Below are 20,262 nucleotides of genomic sequence, written 5' to 3'. Positions count from 1 at the left end.
TACACCTTGACAGTTATTTATAGGATAAGATATCCAGCAGCAGGACATGAAGTTATTTAAATGAGCTCTACTTTTACTAACTGTGATAACACACATCAATAATCATTATAGTAACCCAGTGACTCAATATTCTGAAAAGGGCCATTCTGCATAAGGAGTACTTTTACTTTTGGTACTTTAAGTATATTTTGATTCCAATGTTTTTGTACTTTAACTTGCAACAGAGTATTTTTACCCCGTAGTATTTCCACTTTTACTTCAGTAGAATATCTGAGTACTTCTTACACCACTGCTACCATGTGTCTGGAGCCCTGAGCTACAACAGCCTGAATTTAAAAATAATATTTTACAGCTGATGACTGTTTTCAAATGTAGGGCAAGTTGTAAGCGAGGCTCCGTTTGTAAATGAGGAAACACTTCAGAGTGTCTGCTCCTCCTCCTGGAATGAGTCAGAGTTTGATGAGCCTTCCCTCTTCTTCCTGCTCTCAGACACAGCTCCACTCTGTATTTCCTGGCTCCTCCCCTTTAGATCCAGAGGATGGGCGTAACCAACATGTGGGTAAAGTACAAGAGCTGACAGCCACATCCACTGCTCACACACATGCTGTTCAGATCACAGCTCACATAGTTTCAGCTCTCAGGAAGTGAAGCTCAGACACTCGCTGCCACTGAGAGGTGAAATGGCGCAGAGAGGAGTTCAGCTGGACCGGGAGACCTTCTCTTGTTCCATCTGTCTGGATCTACTGAAGGATCCGGTGACGACTTCCTGTGGACACAGCTACTGCATGAAGTGTATTAAAGCCCACTGGGATAAAGAGGATGAGAAGAAGATCCACAGCTGCCCTCAGTGCAGGCAGAGCTTCACACCGAGGCCTGTCCTGCTGAAGAACACCATGCTAGCAGCTTTAGTGGAGGAGCTGAAGAAGACTGGACTCCAAGCTGCTCCTGCTGATCTCTGCTATGCTGGAGCTGAAGACGTGGGATGTGATTTCTGTACTGGGAGAAAACGGAAAGCCTTGGAGTCCTGTCTGCAGTGTGTGGCCTCATACTGTGAGAGTCACCTCCAGCCTCACTATGAATCACCTGCCTTTAAGAAACACAAGCTGATGGAGCCCTCCAAGAAGCTCCTGGAGAGCATGTGCTCTCGTCATGAGGAGGTGAAGAAGATGTTCTGCCGCACTGATCAGCAGTGTATCTGTTATCTCTGCTCTGTGGACGAACATAAAGGCCACGACACAGTTTTGGCTGCAGCGGAAAGGACTGAGAGGCAGAGAGAGCTGGAGGGGAGTCGACAAAACATCCAGCAGAGAATCCAGGACAGAGAGAAGGAGGTGAAGCTGCTTCAGCAGGAGGTGCAGGCCATCAATGGCTCTGCTGATAAAGCAGTGGAGGACAGTGAGAAGACGTTCACTGAGCTGATCCGTCTCATGGAGAAAAGAAGCTCTGATGTGAAGCAGGAGGTCAGATCCCAGCAGGAAACTGAAGTGAGTCGAGTCAAAGAGCTTCAGGAGAAGCTGGAGATCAGGGAGCTGAAGAGGAGAGACGCTGAGCTGAAGCTGCTGTCTCACACAGAGGATCACACCCAGTTTCTGCTCAACTACCCCTCTCTGTTACCTCTCAGTGAAGCTACACACTCATCCAGCATCAACATCCGTCCTCTGAGCTACTTTGAGGACGTGACGGCGGCCCTGTCAGCAGTCAGAGACAAACTACAGGACGTCCTGAGAGAGGAATGGACCAACGTCTCACCGACTGAAGTGGATGTTTTACCATCAGCAGCAGAGCCCACCACCAGAGCTGGGTTCTTATAAAATTCACAGGAGATCACTCTGGATCCAAACACAGCATACAAGATCATGTTATTATCTGAGGGGAGCAGAACAGCAAAATACATGGGACAACCACAGTCTTATTCTAGTCACCCAGACAGATTCACTACTTATCCTCAGGTCCTGAGTAGAGAGGGTCTGACTGGACGTTCTTACTGGGAGGTGGAGTGGAGAGGGAGAGAAGTTCGTGCAGCAGTCGCATTCAGGAACATCAGAAGAACAGGGGCTGAAGGTCAATTTGGATTCAATGACAAATCCTGGGTGTTAATTTTTAACCAAAACAGTTATTCCTTACGTCACAACAACATCAAAACTCCCATCTCAGGTCCTCTGTCCTCCAGAGTAGGAGTGTACCTGGATCACAGAGCTGGTATTCTGTCCTTCTACAGCGTCTCTGAAACCATGACTCTCCTCCACAGAGTCCGGACCACATTCACTCGGCCTCTCCATGCTGGAGTTCAGCTTCATGGTTATGGAGCCACAGCTGAGTTGTGTAAACTGAAATAGCCTGAAGTCATTTGAGGAACTCTTGTACTTCTTAAACTCATTGGGTGTCCATCATTGTTGCTAAGAGCTGATTGTTCATGGCTTCACTGCACAGAGATCAGCTGTCAATCAAACATTATGGGATGTGCTTTAACGTCTTCTCATGAGTTGTTCTGTAGATGTTGGAGTTTCTTTAGGCGGCGCTCCTTCCTGTGTCTGTTTAGCCATGGAGGCTGTCACTGCTCAGGAGGATTTCTGTTAATCTCAACTGATATTTCTCTGCATGAAAATGTAAACGTTGCTCTAGATATTTGTTGGCTATTCTATTTTTGACTAAGTCTCAATGTGTTGAATGCATACATGAAAGTTTGAAGGAGGAAAGAAAACACATTAAAAGAAAGTCAAGAAACAGGTTGAGTTTGTAATAAATTGTGTTTCTATTTTAATGTTCAAGATGTGAGATGATGAGTGCCTCATTTACATGTCTGTACACAATAAAATGTTGGGGTTTTTCTTGTTAATAAAAGAGCTAAGAGGACATAAGTGAAAATCTCAGTCTTTTGTTTTGTATCTTAAAATGAATGATCTATCCTCTCCAGTGAAGCTGCACTAAGTTGAGTTGAATTGTAAACACATTACATTACATGTCAATTGTTAGACGCTTTTATCCAAAGCGACTTTCAATACTGTGGGCAATCCCCACAGGAGCAATTTGGGGTGAAGTGTCTCAGGGACACAACGACATGCTGACTGCAGTGGGGTTAGTTAGGTAGTTATTTTTTCACTGCTACGTCCCCAATAAGCTCTAGGACAAAAATGTAGACGGTAACACACAACAACAAATAACATTGAGAGAGTCGGGGTGAAAGTGAACACAAGTGCATTTATTTACACCAACAAATGGAGAGGCATCCAGGACCTCTCTTTGCTGCTGGCATTCTGAAATGGAAAAAGTAACTAATAAATATGTAATAATACATATGCTTATTATATTGTAATAGATTACCTGAAGGAATAGATAGGGAGGTGGGACAAGGGTTCATTCTGTCTGGCTTAGCCTATTATCATACTAAAAGGAATGCATGCACCCCCGCCCCTTCCAGGTGTCCCGATGCAACAAGTATCTGAATCCTATTTACATTGAACACTTAAGTCACACAATACTACCTAGCTTAGCCTATTCTCATAATAAAAGCAATACCTACACCCACACATGCAGGTAAACCAGTTCAACAAGTCACACAATGCTGTCTGGCTAATGCTAACAGGCTAATTATCATACTAAAAGGGATACATCCAAGTGTCCCAACACATTTCAGAAAGAACTGTTTCTGCCAGAACCAGAGAAGAGTTTTTTTGTAACCAATGAACGGATAAGATACAAGTAGAGTTTACAATATAGCTACAGATTTAATTTCACATACTGCTATCAGAAATAATGTATTAATTTATTCAATTCTGGTCTTCATTCAAAATCTTAACAGATGACACATTTAGAACTTAGTTATAGTGAATGATCAAAGACATTATATGTTTCTATTAGTGTTGTATTTCCATATGTGAACATAAGAAGGTAGCCAGGGCCTGTTATTAAAGGAGGCAATCCAGGAAGCCTTGGCTCTCTCAGACCTGCTGCTGACTCCAGAGCCTCTTTGTGGTCTCTGATAGATTTGGTCATTATTCTGCCACCTTGTGTTTAGTATTGTTAAATGTGTGTGTGGTGGGAGGGCGAGGATTTGGGTACGTTTGGGGTTCCCTCTACCTCTCCTCACGTAGGTCATCTCTGTTAGACACACTAGGTTAGTAGATTGTTGCCACCCTGTAGTTGTTTTGTTTCCTTGTTAGTAGAACAGATAGTGAGGGCTTTTTGTTTGAGTTTTGTTATATTCATTTAATTTGGCAACCTCTTCTTTGTCTCCTCACTTAAAGAACATTTGTTGGCATTTTCTTAGGTTGTAAATAAATAAACTTGTGTTCATTTTCACCCTGACTGTTATTGGATGTTGTGTGTTACTGTTTCCATTTCCCCTACACTTTATTAGGGATGTAACAAACACATTAATCTATACAAAATGAAATAATCCAGTAATTCAATATGATTCTAAAATGGGACATTACGCGCAGTAAGTAGTGGTTGATGCCAATACGTCTCAGTTTATGCTGCTTTAGACTTCTACTGAACTACATTTTAGAAGACAGTGTTGTACTTTTTAATCCACTGCATTCATTTCACAGCTTGAAGTTACTACTCAGATATAGACTAGTAGTTCATTCAAAATATAAATCAATTATTAAATACACCTTGACAGTTATTTATAGGATAAGATATCCAGCAGCAGGACATGAAGTTATTCAAATGAGCTCTACTTTGACTAACTGTGATAACACACATCAATAATCATTATAGTAACCCAGTGACTCAATATTCTGAAAAGGGCCATTCTGCATAAGGAGTACTTTTACTTTTGGTACTTTAAATATATTTTGATTCCAATGTTTTGTACTTTAACTTGCAACAGAGTATTTTTACCCCGTAGTATTTCTATCTGAGTACTTCTTACACCACTGCTACCATGTGTCTGGAGCCCTGAGCTACAACAGCCTGAATTTAAAAATAATATTTTACAGCTGATGACTGTTTTCAAATGTAGGGCAAGTTGTAAGCGAGGCTCCGTTTGTAAATGAGGAAACACTTCAGAGTGTCTGCTCCTCCTCCTGGAATGAGTCAGAGTTTGATGAGCCTTCCCTCTTCTTCCTGCTCTCAGACACAGCTCCACTCTGTATTTCCTGGCTCCTCCCCTTTAGATCCAGAGGATGGGCGTAACCAACATGTGGGTAAAGTACAAGAGCTGACAGCCACATCCACTGCTCACACACATGCTGTTCAGATCACAGCTCACATAGTTTCAGCTCTCAGGAAGTGAAGCTCAGACACTCGCTGCCACTGAGAGGTGAAATGGCGCAGAGAGGAGTTCAGCTGGACCGGGAGACCTTCTCTTGTTCCATCTGTCTGGATCTACTGAAGGATCCGGTGACGACTTCCTGTGGACACAGCTACTGCATGAAGTGTATTAAAGCCCACTGGGATAAAGAGGATGAGAAGAAGATCCACAGCTGCCCTCAGTGCAGGCAGAGCTTCACACCGAGGCCTGTCCTGCTGAAGAACACCATGCTAGCAGCTTTAGTGGAGGAGCTGAAGAAGACTGGACTCCAAGCTGCTCCTGCTGATCTCTGCTATGCTGGAGCTGAAGACGTGGGATGTGATTTCTGTACTGGGAGAAAACGGAAAGCCTTGGAGTCCTGTCTGCAGTGTGTGGCCTCATACTGTGAGAGTCACCTCCAGCCTCACTATGAATCACCTGCCTTTAAGAAACACAAGCTGATGGAGCCCTCCAAGAAGCTCCTGGAGAGCATGTGCTCTCGTCATGAGGAGGTGAAGAAGATGTTCTGCCGCACTGATCGGCAGTGTATCTGTTATCTCTGCTCTGTGGACGAACATAAAGGCCACGACACAGTTTTGGCTGCAGCGGAAAGGACTGAGAGGCAGAGAGAGCTGGAGGGGAGTCGACAAAACATCCAGCAGAGAATCCAGGACAGAGAGAAGGAGGTGAAGCTGCTTCAGCAGGAGGTGCAGGCCGTCAATGGCTCTGCTGATAAAGCAGTGGAGGACAGTGAGAAGACGTTCACTGAGCTGATCCGTCTCATGGAGAAAAGAAGCTCTGATGTGAAGCAGCAGGTCAGATCCCAGCAGGAAACTGAAGTGGGTCGAGTCAAAGAGCTTCAGGAGAAGCTGGAGATCAGGGAGCTGAAGAGGAGAGACGCTGAGCTGAAGCTGCTGTCTCACACAGAGGATCACACCCAGTTTCTGCTCAACTACCCCTCTCTGTTACCTCTCAGTGAAGCTACACACTCCTCCAGCATCAACATCCGTCCTCTGAGCTACTTTGAGGACGTGACGGCGGCCCTGTCAGCAGTCAGAGACAAACTACAGGACGTCCTGAGAGAGGAATGGACCAACGTCTCACCGACTGAAGTGGATGTTTTACCATCAGCAGCAGAGCCCACCACCAGAGCTGGGTTCTTATAAAATTCACAGGAGATCACTCTGGATCCAAACACAGCATACAAGATCATGTTATTATCTGAGGGGAGCAGAACAGCAAAATACATGGGACAACCACAGTCTTATTCTAGTCACCCAGACAGATTCACTACTTATCCTCAGGTCCTGAGTAGAGAGGGTCTGACTGGACGTTCTTACTGGGAGGTGGAGTGGAGAGGGAGAGAAGTTCGTGCAGCAGTCGCATTCAGGAACATCAGAAGAACAGGGGCTGAAGGTCAATTTGGATTCAATGACAAATCCTGGGTGTTAATTTTTAACCAAAACAGTTATTCCTTACGTCACAACAACATCAAAACTCCCATCTCAGGTCCTCTGTCCTCCAGAGTAGGAGTGTACCTGGATCACAGAGCAGGTATTCTGTCCTTCTACAGCGTCTCTGAAACCATGACTCTCCTCCACAGAGTCCAGACCACATTCACTCGGCCTCTCCATGCTGGAGTTCGGCTTCATGGTTATGGAGCCACAGCTGAGTTGTGTAAACTGAAATAGCCTGAAGTCATTTGAGGAACTCTTGTACTTCGTAAACTCATTGCGTGTCCATCATTGTGGCTGAGAGCTGATTGTTCATGTCTTCACTGCACAGAGATCAGCTGTCAATCAAACATTATGGGATGTGCTTTAACGTCTTCTCATGAGTTGTTCTGTAGATGTTGGAGTTTCTTTAGGCGGCGCTCCTTCTTGTGTCTGTTTAGCCATGGAGGCTGTCACTGCTCAGGAGGATTTCTGTTAACCTCAACTGATATTTCTCTGCATGAAAATGTAAACGTTGCTCTAGATATTTGTTGGCTATTCTATTTTTGACTAAGTCTCAATGTGTTGAATGCATACATGAAAGTTTGAAGGAGGAAAGAAAACACATTAAAAGAAAGTCAAGAAACAGGTTGAGTTTGTAATAAATTGTGTTTCTATTTTAATGTTCAAGATGTGAGATGATGAGTGCCTCATTTACATGTCTGTACACAATAAAATGTTGGGGTTTTTCTTGTTAATAAAAGAGCTAAGAGGACATAAGTGAAAATCTCAGTCTTTTGTTTTGTATCTTAAAATGAATGATCTATCCTCTCCAGTGAAGCTGCACTAAGTCACATCAATAATCATTATAGTAACCCAGTGACTCAATATTCTGAAAAGGGCCATTCTGCATAAGGAGTACTTTTACTTTTGGTACTTTAAGTATATTTTGATTCCAATGTTTTTGTACTTTAACTTGCAACAGAGTATTTTTACCCCGTAGTATTTCTATCTGAGTACTTCTTACACCACTGCTACCATGTGTCTGGAGCCCTGAGCTACAACAGCCTGAATTTAAAAATAATATTTTACAGCTGATGACTGTTTTCAAATGTAGGGCAAGTTGTAAGCGAGGCTCCGTTTGTAAATGAGGAAACACTTCAGAGTGTCTGCTCCTCCTCCTGGAATGAGTCAGAGTTTGATGAGCCTTCCCTCTTCTTCCTGCTCTCAGACACAGCTCCACTCTGTATTTCCTGGCTCCTCCCCTTTAGATCCAGAGGATGGGCGTAACCAAAATGTGGGTAAAGTACAAGAGCTGACAGCCACATCCACTGCTCACACACATGCTGTTCAGATCACAGCTCACCTAGTTTCAGCTCTCAGGAAGTGAAGCTCAGACACTCGCTGCCACTGAGAGGTGAAATGGCGCAGAGAGGAGTTCAGCTGGACCGGGAGACCTTCTCTTGTTCCATCTGTCTGGATCTACTGAAGGATCCGGTGACGACTTCCTGTGGACACAGCTACTGCATGAAGTGTATTAAAGCCCACTGGGATAAAGAGGATGAGAAGAAGATCCACAGCTGCCCTCAGTGCAGGCAGAGCTTCACACCGAGGCCTGTCCTGCTGAAGAACACCATGCTAGCAGCTTTAGTGGAGGAGCTGAAGAAGACTGGACTCCAAGCTGCTCCTGCTGATCTCTGCTATGCTGGAGCTGAAGACGTGGGATGTGATTTCTGTACTGGGAGAGAAAACGGAAAGCCTTGGAGTCCTGTCTGCAGTGTGTGGCCTCATACTGTGAGAGTCACCTCCAGCCTCACTATGAATCACCTGCCTTTAAGAAACACAAGCTGATGGAGCCCTCCAAGAAGCTCCTGGAGAGCATGTGCTCTCGTCATGAGGAGGTGAAGAAGATGTTCTGCCGCACTGATCAGCAGTGTATCTGTTATCTCTGCTCTGTGGACGAACATAAAGGCCACGACACAGTTTTGGCTGCAGCGGAAAGGACTGAGAGGCAGAGAGAGCTGGAGGGGAGTCGACAAAACATCCAGCAGAGAATCCAGGACAGAGAGAAGGAGGTGAAGCTGCTTCAGCAGGAGGTGGAGGCCGTCAATGGCTCTGCTGATAAAGCAGTGGAGGACAGTGAGAAGACGTTCACTGAGCTGATCCGTCTCATGGAGAAAAGAAGCTCTGATGTGAAGCAGCAGGTCAGATCCCAGCAGGAAACTGAAGTGAGTCGAGTCAGAGAGCTTCAGGAGAAGCTGGAGCAGGAGATCAGGGAGCTGAAGAGGAGAGACGCTGAGCTGAAGCTGCTGTCTCACACAGAGGATCACACCCAGTTTCTGCTCAACTACCCCTCTCTGTTACCTCTCAGTGAAGCTACACACTCCTCCAGCATCAACATCCGTCCTCTGAGCTACTTTGAGGACGTGACGGCGGCCCTGTCAGCAGTCAGAGACAAACTACAGGACGTCCTGAGAGAGGAATGGACCAACGTCTCATCGACTGAAGTGGATGTTTTACCATCAGCAGCAGAGCCCACCACCAGAGCTGGGTTCTTACAAAATTCACAGGAGATCACTCTGGATCCAAACACAGCATACAAGATCCTGTTATTATCTGAGGGGAGCAGAACAGCAAAATACATGGGACAACCACAGTCTTATTCTAGTCACCCAGACAGATTCACTACTTATCCTCAGGTCCTGAGTAGAGAGGGTCTGACTGGACGTTCTTACTGGGAGGTGGAGTGGAGAGGGAGAGAAGTTCGTGCAGCAGTCACATTCAGGAACATCAGAAGAACAGGGGCTGAAGATCAATTTGGATTCAATGACAAATCCTGGGTGTTAATTTTTAACCAAAACAGTTATTCCTTACGTCACAACAACATCAAAACTCCCATCTCAGGTCCTCTGTCCTCCAGAGTAGGAGTGTACCTGGATCACAGAGCAGGTATTCTGTCCTTCTACAGCGTCTCTGAAACCATGACTCTCCTCCACAGAGTCCGGACCACATTCACTCGGCCTCTCCATGCTGGAGTTCAGCTTTATGGTTATGGAGCCACAGCTGAGTTGTGTAAACTGAAATAGCCTGAAGTCATTTGAGGAACTCTTGTACTTCTTAAACTCATTGCGTGTCCATCATTGTTGCTGAGAGCTGATTGTTCATGTCTTCACTGCACAGAGATCAGCTGTCAATCAAACATTATGGGATGTGCTTTAAGGTCTTCTCATGAGTTGTTCTGTAGATGTTGGAGTTTCTTTAGGCGGCGCTCCTTCCTGTGTCTGTTTAGCCATGGAGGCTGTCACTGCTCAGGAGGATTTCTGTTAACCTCAACTGATATTTCTCTGCATGAAAATGTAAACGTTGCTCTAGATATTTGTTGGCTATTCTATTTTTGACTAAGTCTCAATGTGTTGAATGCATACATGAAAGTTTGAAGGAGGAAAGAAAACACATTCAAAGAAAGTCAAGAAACAGGTTGAGTTTGTAATAAATTGTGTTTCTATTTTAATTTTCAAGATGTGAGATGATGAGTGCCTCATTTACATGTCTGTACACAATAAAATGTTGGGGTTTTTCTTGTTAATAAAAGAGCTAAGAGGACATAAGTGAAAATCTCAGTCTTTTGTTTTGTATCTTAAAATGAATGATCTATCCTCTCCAGTGAAGCTGCACTAAGTTGAGTTGAATTGTAAACACATTACATTACATGTCAATTGTTAGACGCTTTTATCCAAAGCGACTTTCAATACTGTGGGCAATCCCCACAGGAGCAATTTGGGGTGAAGTGTCTCAGGGACACAACGACATGCTGACTGCAGTGGGGTTAGTTAGGTAGTTCTTTTTTCACTGCTACATCCCCAATAAGCTCTAGGACAAAAATGTAGACGGTAACACACAACAACAAATAACATTGAGAGAGTCGGGGTGAAAGTGAACACAAGTGCATTTATTTACACCAACAAATGGAGAGGCATCCAGGACCTCTCTTTGATGCTGGCATTCTGAAATGGAAAAAGTAATTAATAAGTATTCCCCTTACTGTCGATTGAGTTTACAGTGATATCTGCACTACTCATCGACTAAAAAACACCAGATTATCCTTGTTAATTACACAACATTGATTGGTTTAAATTGTGTGCAATGCGTTTGTATTTTTCCTCTTCGATTCGGAGAAACAAATATTTTTTCGGAGTAAAGGATGGCAGAAGACACTACACTACCCAGAATCCCCAGCTATCGTTTAGGTCTACACAATGTGCTCTGTTTGACAAACCCCGTGATTAGTTCTGTGCAGATATCACTGTAAAATCAATCGACAGTAAGGGGAATACTTACTTCCGGGTGTACAATTCTCCGTTATCCAATGGGAATGGACGCTCACATTGCCTTTAAGGGCAGCCGACACAAACGAATGCCGTGCTTCCATGAGCGTCAAATCCCGCCGCAGATGGGAATACATTGAAATCAGTTGAAAGCTATTTGCGTCCCTTTATGAAGCTGAAGGAGCCTAGGAGCGTCACAACTGGACGCCACTGACACTGACCAAACGTCGCTCCTGGACGATTATGGAGTGAGAGTGTGTTGAAATACTCAGTGTGCGGGAGCCTTCAGATATACCAGTGGTTCTCAAAGTGCGGGGCACGAGAGACCAGGAGGAAAAATGGTTAAAGCTCGGCTCTGTGTGTGTGTGGAACGAGCCATTTTGTGTGCGCGCGAGAGAGAGAGAGTGCACCGGTACCGGAGATCGTTGTTGTTAGCTTCTGGTGCTAGCGAGCTAAGCTAACGGATATAAGGAGTTTTTTCAACAACAAAGTGGAGGAGAGTCCTCTCCTGTCAGACTGAGAGACTCAGTGAGCTAAAGGACTCTCTCAGTGGGTCTCAAACGTTTTGGTCACCATTAATTAGGGGTGTAACAGTTCACAGAAGTCACGGTTCGGTTCGTACCTCGGTTTGGGGGTCACGGTTCGGTACGGGTTCGGTACAACAAGAAAAAGCAAAAAAAGTCCCAAATGCATAATTCCAGGTTTGTTTTTTATTTATTTTGAACAGTAGTTCAAGTTTCAGTATAAAAATAAGGAACTCTAACATTTTGAATATTTAACTGTATTACACAGATAAAAACAAACCACAAACAGTACCACACACACTCAGATGGCCATATTATCTATAATGGCTGATGTCAAACAAAAAGGTTTCATCAAGCTGTAAAACTTAAAAGAATGTCTTGAAAATATTCCAAAATAAATAATAAGAAATTGTTTCAAGAGCGCAAAGTCGTTGAAAAACATATGCCAAGAGCGTCCGTTATTTATTTTGGTTTCACGGCTTTCATGTCTATTGGTTTATTAAAAACAGCGGGGATCAGCTGTTGAACTGCTGTTGTCTTTTACTGGGCTCCGGTGAGTGGCAAATCTGGGTGATGCCTTCTGATATGATTTAGCCTGTTTGGCGTGTGTTACTATTAACATACCGCACCACTGGAGAACAACGCCGACACACCGTCCTCGTCTGATCCACCACTCGCACACTTAATCGTTATTGTAGTCCACAGGGAACCCGAAATGTTCCCACACAGCTGATTTAAAAGAAGCAGGTGAGTTCTAGCTCCTGTGTGTTCAATCAATCAATCAATAGGATACGGCTGTAATAGGCCTAAGGCATTTTAGTCGCTCATAAATAAATGAGTAGATCACTGATTCTTTATTTACTATGGATGCTGGCAACAGTCACATAGTCCAAAGTGAAGGTGATGTTTGACCAGTAGTGGTCGAGGCGGGATTTGAGACAGTTAACCGTCTTGGATGTGACAACGCTTTCTGGCAGATCATTCCACAAGTCAACCACACGCAGGCTGAAAAAGTTGCGGCGGATAGCCAGTCTTGAGTACTGTTTCTTCAACTTGAGGCAGTGTCCACGAGTCCTGGTGTTATAATCCCGTTGTAGTGGGCATGATGTTTTGTAGATGTTGTGGAGATATTTGAAAACTTCGATCATATCTCCCCTCGCCCTTCTATAATACATACTCGGGATTTTAAGACGTTGCAGTCGTTCTTGATATGGTAGGTCCTTTAGTTCTGGAACCAGCTTCTTTGCCCTTCTCTGTATTTTCTCGATGAGCTCAGCATCCTTTTTGTACATGGGGGACCAAGCGACATTCCCATACTCGAGGAGTGGCCGTACAAGAGAGATGTATAAACTACGTACTACGTCAGAGTCCAAATAAGTGTATGATCTGCGGATCATTGCTAGGATACCATTGGCTTTGTTACTTGCCCGACGGATATGGTCACTAAATGTCAGGGTATTATCAACATTCACACCAAGGTCCTTTTCATTCTGAGTCTCGGATAGGTTTATAGTGTTTGAATTATCACCCATATTATACTCATATTTTTTATTCAGAAAACCTAAGTGCATTACTTTGCACTTTGCTGCATTGAATTTGAGCTGCCAACACTCGGACCATCTTTGTATTTCTCTGAGATCTGACTGGAGTTTTTCTGCATCCTCTTTACACTTAATTTCCTTGAAGACTTTAGTATCATCTGCAAACATCTGGACCCAGGAGCTCACATTATCCGGTAGGTCGTTGATATAGAGGACAAACAGTGCAGGACCCAGGACACTACCTTGTGGAATTCCACTGAGAACTGGGCACCATCCAGATGGTTTCCCGTTAACAAAGACTCTCTGTCGCCTGTTTTTGAGAAAGTCTGAGATCCAGGTGAGTATGTCTCCACGGATACCATACCCATAGAGCTTATTCAGTAATCTTTTGTGAGGTACAGTATCAAATGCTTTCTGGAAATCCAAATAAATGGCATCGAGACTTCCTCTTTCGTCAAGGGTACGAGACCATATGTCAAGGCAGGCCAGGAGTTGGGTTGAACAGGATCTGCCCTGGACGAAGCCGTGTTGGCGGTCTGATAATAGGTTGTTTGAGTCAAGATGTTCTATGACGGCATCACGCACCAAGGATTCAAGGAGTTTGCATACTACTGCTGTAAGGCTGACAGGCCTATAGTTTCCAGGATTGCTTCGGTCACCTTTTTTGAATATAGGAGTTACATGACCATCCTTCCAAGACTGTGGTACCACACCTTCATCAAGCGATTTTTTAAATATGGTAAGTAAGGGTTCATCTAGTTCGTCACACAGTTCTTTGAGAATCCTGGGATAGATGCCATCCGGTCCTGATGCTTTTGAGGCATCTAAGTTCGATAGTTTTTTATGGATGTCCTTAGATGTGAAGTCCAATTTATTTAGTGTAGTATTAAATGGTCTGTCCTGGAAGTCTGGTATTGATGAGGTATCCTCCTTTGTGAACACACTAGCAAAGAAGGAATTTAGTGTATTGGCTTTGTCCTTGTCATTTTGAGCCAGGTTGCCATTAGCCTTTTTCAGATCTCCGACTGTGGCATTGACTTTTAGCTTGCTTCTGGCATATTTATAAAAAGCTTTCGGATTCTCTTTGGCTTCCTTTGCAATTTTTCTTTCATGCTCTCTTTTAGCTTTCCGACACTCCCATTTAACTTGGTTGCACAATTTTGCATAGGAACAACGGTCACTCTCTGTACCAGATATCTGAACTCGCAAAACTAACTTTTCTTCTTCTTGTATTTTGTTCGTTTTGTTTGTGTTTCTTCTTGTTCTTCATTTGTTGTTTAGGGCGGCTGGCAAACAGCTTTTAGGCGCAATACCGCCCCCTGGATTATAAATAGTGTAGTGGATACTGCCCTGAGTGACAGACTTTTTTCCCACTCGTAAAAAAAAAGGCGTATTCGTCGTGTTACACCCCTACCATTAATGTAAATTATTATTTCCGAGGCACACATTTATATGATCATTATAGTTATAAAAAAATAAGAGAATAAAAGAAAAACAGCTATGAAATACTATATGATAGTAAAACAAGAATAAAGTTTAAAAGGGTGATTTGTCAAATATCCATAAAGAAAAAGTAAATCTGTTTACAGTTCTGTTTCATATGGGTGTTGAGAGATGTATCCATAGATCTCTTCATTTTGCTCTCAAAGTGCACCAGATTGATGCATTTAACTTCAATATTTAAAAAAAATCGTCCCGGGGGAGCATACCCCCGGACCCCCCTATGTAAGGTCCACACACCACCTATAAAAATAGCACTTGACCCCTGCTTACACCTATATGCTGTGAGCTGATTATCGAGCCTTCATTGTAACAGTTGCGGGAACACTGTGTATATGCGTGTGGGGAGTGTTGCAGTAGAAAATGCCACTGTAGCGCCCGGGACATTACAGTTTTTCTCAATTGCTAAACCCACCATTTAGAATCAAAATTCATTTCTTCAAAACAAGAACATAGCCATCTAAATAGAAACACACTTGCCATAACTCTGAATTTCTTTTGCAAAATGCACTTACATGACCAAAACTGAAAATACTGGTCACAAAAAGTCGATCGAAACAGAACAAATTGTCCTCTAATGAGACAAATGTGTTTTCATAACTGAAACTCCGGTCACCATAATAACACATTCTACCATAAGAATATACATTTCTTGCAAAGTGCTCAAACGCACTCAAAACTAAAAATACCCCTTCCAAAACCAGATACCTTCTCCAAAAACAAACATTTGTCAGCTCATTAGAAGACTATTTGAACAGTTATTACTAAGTGGCACACTAAATACTGACTACAATCATCAATACACAAACCTCAAGCTATCGATATTGGAAACTGAACGGAATACTGACTGTCACGGTGTGTGAAGCAGGTAGGACCCAAATGCAGAAAAAGTGAAACTTCCTTTATTTCAAGGCTAGGTGAACAACAAAGACAAAACAGAACACTCACTAGTATCACTAGGCCACCAGGGTGGGTGGAGGGGGTCAGGAGGACGGGACTGAGCTGACAGGCCCAGAGGCACAGCAGAGGACCAGGAAGGGATCTCGGGCGGACGGCCCGGGGGCAAGGCAGAGTTCAAAAAGGGGGATTCGGGCGGACGGCCCGGGGGCAAGGCAGAGTCTAAGGTGGGGGACTCGGGCGGCCGAGCATGAGGGCGAAGGCAGCGGCAGGAAGAGTCAGGGGGCCGGGCTCGAGGACGAGGGCCGCGGCAGGAAGAGTCAGGGGGCCGGGATCGCGGGCGAAGACCACTGCTCACAGAGGGCCGGGATCGAGGGCGAAGACCGCGGCTCTCAGGGGGCCGGGCTCGAGGGCGAAGACCGCGGCTCTCAGGGGGCCGGGCTCGAGGGCGAAGACCAGAGAGCTCCGGAGGCCGGGCAGGACCCGGTGTCGGCCGGACAGGAACCGGAGCTGGTGGGACAGGCCTCGGCAGGATCCCCCACGGAAGAGGACCAGGACACAGGATTGGCAGGACCCCCAGCGAGACAGAGGATGGCGGGGCCTCCAATGGAACAGGACAAGGGGTTGGTAGGACCCCCGGCAGGAGAGTAGTCGGCGGGGCCTCCAATGGCACAGGACAAAGGGTTGGCAGGACCCCCGGCAGGAGAGTAGACGGCGGGACCTCCAACGAGACAGGACAAAGGGTTGGCAGGACCCCCGGCAGGAGAGTAGACGGCGGGACCTCCAACGGGACAGGACAAACGGTTGGCAGGAGAGTAGTCGGCGGGGCCTCCAACGGCACAGGACAAAGGGTTGGCAGGACCCCCGGCAGGAGAGTAGTTGGCGGGACCTCCAACGAGACAGGACAAGGCGCTGGCAGGACCCCCGGCAGGAGAGTAGACGGCAGGACCTCCAACGGGACAGACATACGATTGGTAGGACCCCCGGCAGAGGAGTAGTCGACGGGGCCTCCAACGGGACAGGACATGGAGTTGGCAGGACCCCCAGCGGAACCTCCAACGGACCAGGACATTGGGTAGGGACTTGAGACGTGACTCGAGAGGGGACTCGAGAGGAGACTCGAGAGGGGAACCAAGGGGGAACTCGAGAGGGGAACTAGAGAGGGGACTAGAGGAGAGACTAGAGGAGGGACTAAAGGAGGGACTAGAGGACGAACCAGAGAAGGGAACTGGAGAGGGGACTCGCGAGGGGAACTGGAGGAGGGACTAGAGAGGGGACTAAAGGAGGGACTAGAGAGGGGACTAAAGGAGGGAACTGGAGAGGGAACTGGAGAGGGGACTCGGGTAGGAACTTGAGAGGTGACTAGAGAGGGGACTCGAGAGGGGACCTGAGAGGGAACTGGAGAGGGAACTGGAGAGGAGACTTGAGAGGGGACTCGAGAAGGGACTTGAGAGGAGACTGGAGAGGGAACTCGAGAGGGAACTGGAGAGGGAACTGGAGAGGGAACTGGAGAGGGGACTCGAGAGGGGACTCGAGAGGGAACTCGGAGCTGAAAAGCGCCGGTTTTTCCTGTTCACACCGCAGCGGCGCCGGCTCTTAGCTCCGGAATCCGGTTCACTTCCAGCTCCAAAAAATGTTCGGTCTAGAGGCAAGAGCTTCGGACCTAAGAGGTGGCGTCGCTTACGTCTCTCTTACGTCGAGGCGTGCAGGAAACTAAACCCAACTCCCCTGAACATGGGTCGACTGTCATGCCTGCCTACAAGCAGTAGTGCTTATAAACACACTTTATAAAGTCAGGCAACACTAACCAGGCTTCGAACACTAACCTGTTTATTTGGGGAGCTGGCGTCGTCTGGGGAGCCAGCAGGAGACGAGGTGCTGGAGTCGACCGGTACGCCGACAAGACTCGGGGAGCTGGCGTCGGCTGGGGAGCCAGCAGGAGACGAGGTGCTGGAGTCGGCCGGTACGCCGACAAGACTCGGGGAGCTGGTGTTGGCTGGAGAGCCAACAGGAGACGAGGTGCTGGAGTCGGCTGGTACGCCGACAAGACTCGGGGAGCTGGCGTCGGCTGGGGAGCCAGCAGGAGACGAGGTGCTGGAGTCGGGACCATGACTGTATGGGCCAGCTTTGGTGCAGGGACCACGGTTGTAAGATCCAGTTCTGGAGCCGGAAACATGGCTGTAAGATCCGGAGCTGAAGCCTGGATCATGGCTGTGTGGGCCGGTTTTGGAGCCGGAAACATGGCTGCTGGGGCCGGCACTGGAGCCGGAACCATGGCTGCTGGGCAAGGAACCGGAACACGGATCTATGGCTGTGTGGGGTGGTACTGGAGCACGGTACCATGGCTATGTGGGATGGTACTGGAGCCGGAACTGGTGCTGGAACCCTGGCCTTTCGTCCTTTAGGAGTCTTTTGGAGGCTTCGTGGACCTCCAAACGCCAGACCAGACCCCAGGAAAGGGTCAGAACATGAAGCCTGGTACTCAGGGCTACGTGAGAAAACCCTAAGCCACTCGGGCAACAAGCTCCAGAGCCAGGGCTTGCGAGCAACCTCCTGACGTGCCTCCTTCAACGCAACCTCTCTACCTCTAAGGGCTGAGTCTGCTGGGTCCATAATGTGGTCGGTTCGTACTGTCACGGTGTGTGAAGCAGGTAGGACCCAAATGCAGAATAAAGTGAAACTTCCTTTATTTCAAGGCTAGGTGAACAACAAAGACAAAACAGAACACTCACCGACGAACTAGTCATGACAAAAGACGAACCGACAAAGACAGACAGAAAAACCAGAACTTAAATACACACAAGACTAATCACACAAACAAGACACAGGTGAGGAGGGAGGAGAAAACACAGGGGCCACAGGTGAACACAATCGGGTAATCAGACACACCAGGGAAACTAACGACAGGGAACCACAGACAAATCCAAACAAGACAAAACACAACGCAGACAGAAAACCAAAAACAGATATAGACAAGACAAAACACCACAAAGACAGATCGTGACACTGACAAGTTGGGAGAAACAAACTTACATATAGGACAAACAGTATGTTACTGGAACTATGTCATTGTTTTTATTGTCTCATTTTCAGAAGAGCACCGTAACAGAAACAAAAGATGAATAGCAATACACTGGAAAAAAAATAACATGGGTAAATGATGTAAATCAGCAGTAAAACAGAGAATGAGATCTATATAGCTTTACTGGTCTGCTCTTTAGCGTCTGTCTGGCCACATAGCCTCATCTACGTCACAGCGTATGTCTTCCCTTGCACGGCAGCTTGGGAAATATCTCCTTGCGTGTCGACACCACTCTTGACAGGATTCCGCAGAGATGTCCCGACAGCCAGCATTCATTGCGTCCAAAAGGGGCATTCTGTCATGAGGATGATGGTCATAAACCTTCCATCTCCAGGCAGAGAAGAACTCCTCAATGGGGAGTATGGAGGGAGGAACTCCATGGCCATGTGTGGATGAGCCTCAAACCATGCCCTCACGTCACGAGAGTGGTGGAATGCCACATTGTCCCATATAACCACGTGAACCGACCTCACTTGATCCCTCTCTTCTGGTGACACAAGTCGGTCATACAGGACATCCAGGAAGGCAAGGACACGTTGCGTGTTATATGCTCCCATTACAGGGATGTGAGCAAGGACGCCTTGTGTCGAGATAGCCGCACACATTGTTATGTTTCCTCCCCTTTGGCCTGGAACAAAGACTGTTGCTCTTTGCCCAATAAGGTTCCTCCCACGTCTCCTCACTTTGGAGAGGTTGAAGCCTGCTTCATCCACATATACAAAAACATGTGGTAATGCATTGCCTTCCAGCTCCATCATTCGCTAAAGAAAATGAAACAAACAGAGGACCGTTTTACATTACTGTAAGCAGTCCGACATACTAAAAATATAGGCAAGCCATCACTGTGATTGAGGTCCGGCAATTATTCTGGCCTGAATCTCCCTTAAGCGGATTTCATTGTTGGCCACAACCATATCAACAATGGCAGACTATTGTTCTGGAGTAAAGGCCTTTCCTCTGCCACCAGAGCGGGGTGCTCTTTCAGTTCTATCAATACATATTTGAGAATGTTATGTACTGTAATATAAAAACAGTGATCGAAACCTACATAAAAATAGAAATGCATGAAGTGCTGTAAAAAAGGGTTACAGTAGCTTACCTATTTTCGTGCCTGAAGATCCTAATAATGGATGCCACTGTTGATCTCCGTATATTGGGCTGAACCCTTTGGCCAGCCTCACTGAGGGACATGCCATGGTTTATGACGTGGTCCACAATAGTTGCACGGGTGTTGTCCGAAACTACTGTTCGCATTGGTCCCCTTTCAACTCTTCCACCACGCATACGTACAGCCCTCCCTCTTCCTCTGTGAACATCAGGGTTCCCTCTTCCTCTTTGAACAACAGGGTTCCCTCTTCCTCTCTGAACAACAGGGTTCCCTCTTCCTCTCTGAACAACAGGGTTCCCTCTTCCTCTCTGAACAACAGGGTTCCCTCTTCCTCGCTGAACATCAGCCCTCCCTCTTCCTCGCTGAACAACAGGGTTCCTTCTTCCTCTCAGAGCTCCTCTACCTACTCGATCAGCCATTTTGTTCACACAAACATCTTACTGAAGTGAGGGAGGTATTTTATAGGATTCTCACTAATTACAATTACTATAGGGAAAGTCATTGATATCAGCTAACAATAACATCATTACTGTAAGGTATACAGTACATTCCATGCAGTACCTTTTTCAATGGGGTGATTGACTGATAACAAGTGTTAATATTTTGCACATCAAGT

The 20,262-nt window shown here is 46.0% G+C and overlaps 3 protein-coding genes across 3 annotated transcripts; all 3 read left to right on the top strand.

Moving 5' to 3' along the window:
• The first annotated feature begins 608 nt into the window (after nt 1-608).
• Nucleotides 609-2,390, top strand: LOC117535999 (E3 ubiquitin/ISG15 ligase TRIM25-like). The gene has a single exon (XM_034200733.1). It carries the CDS (start codon nt 681-683, stop codon nt 1,809-1,811), a length of 1,131 nt encoding a protein of 376 aa, XP_034056624.1. The 5' UTR covers nt 609-680; the 3' UTR covers nt 1,812-2,390.
• Nucleotides 2,391-5,199: 2,809 nt separating this feature from the next.
• On the top strand, nt 5,200-6,899 carry LOC117536073 (E3 ubiquitin/ISG15 ligase TRIM25-like). Its single transcript, XM_034200832.1, has one exon. It carries the CDS (start codon nt 5,272-5,274, stop codon nt 6,400-6,402), a length of 1,131 nt encoding a protein of 376 aa, XP_034056723.1. The 5' UTR covers nt 5,200-5,271; the 3' UTR covers nt 6,403-6,899.
• A 1,132-nt stretch (nt 6,900-8,031) lies between these two features.
• On the top strand, nt 8,032-9,870 carry LOC117535923 (E3 ubiquitin/ISG15 ligase TRIM25-like). The gene is given in 2 exon segments (XM_034200629.1): nt 8,032-8,410; nt 8,413-9,870. Coding segments are annotated over 2 exon segments (1,662 nt in total). The 5' UTR covers nt 8,032-8,091; the 3' UTR covers nt 9,756-9,870.
• The last annotated feature ends 10,392 nt before the right edge of the window (nt 9,871-20,262 follow it).

Source organism: Gymnodraco acuticeps, unplaced genomic scaffold (genome assembly GCF_902827175.1).
Source record: "Gymnodraco acuticeps unplaced genomic scaffold, fGymAcu1.1, whole genome shotgun sequence".
In the NCBI taxonomy this organism is placed as follows: domain Eukaryota; kingdom Metazoa; phylum Chordata; class Actinopteri; order Perciformes; family Bathydraconidae; genus Gymnodraco; species Gymnodraco acuticeps.
Note: the sequence above shows the minus strand (reverse complement) of the source record. Positions and strands in the feature narration are given on the sequence as shown.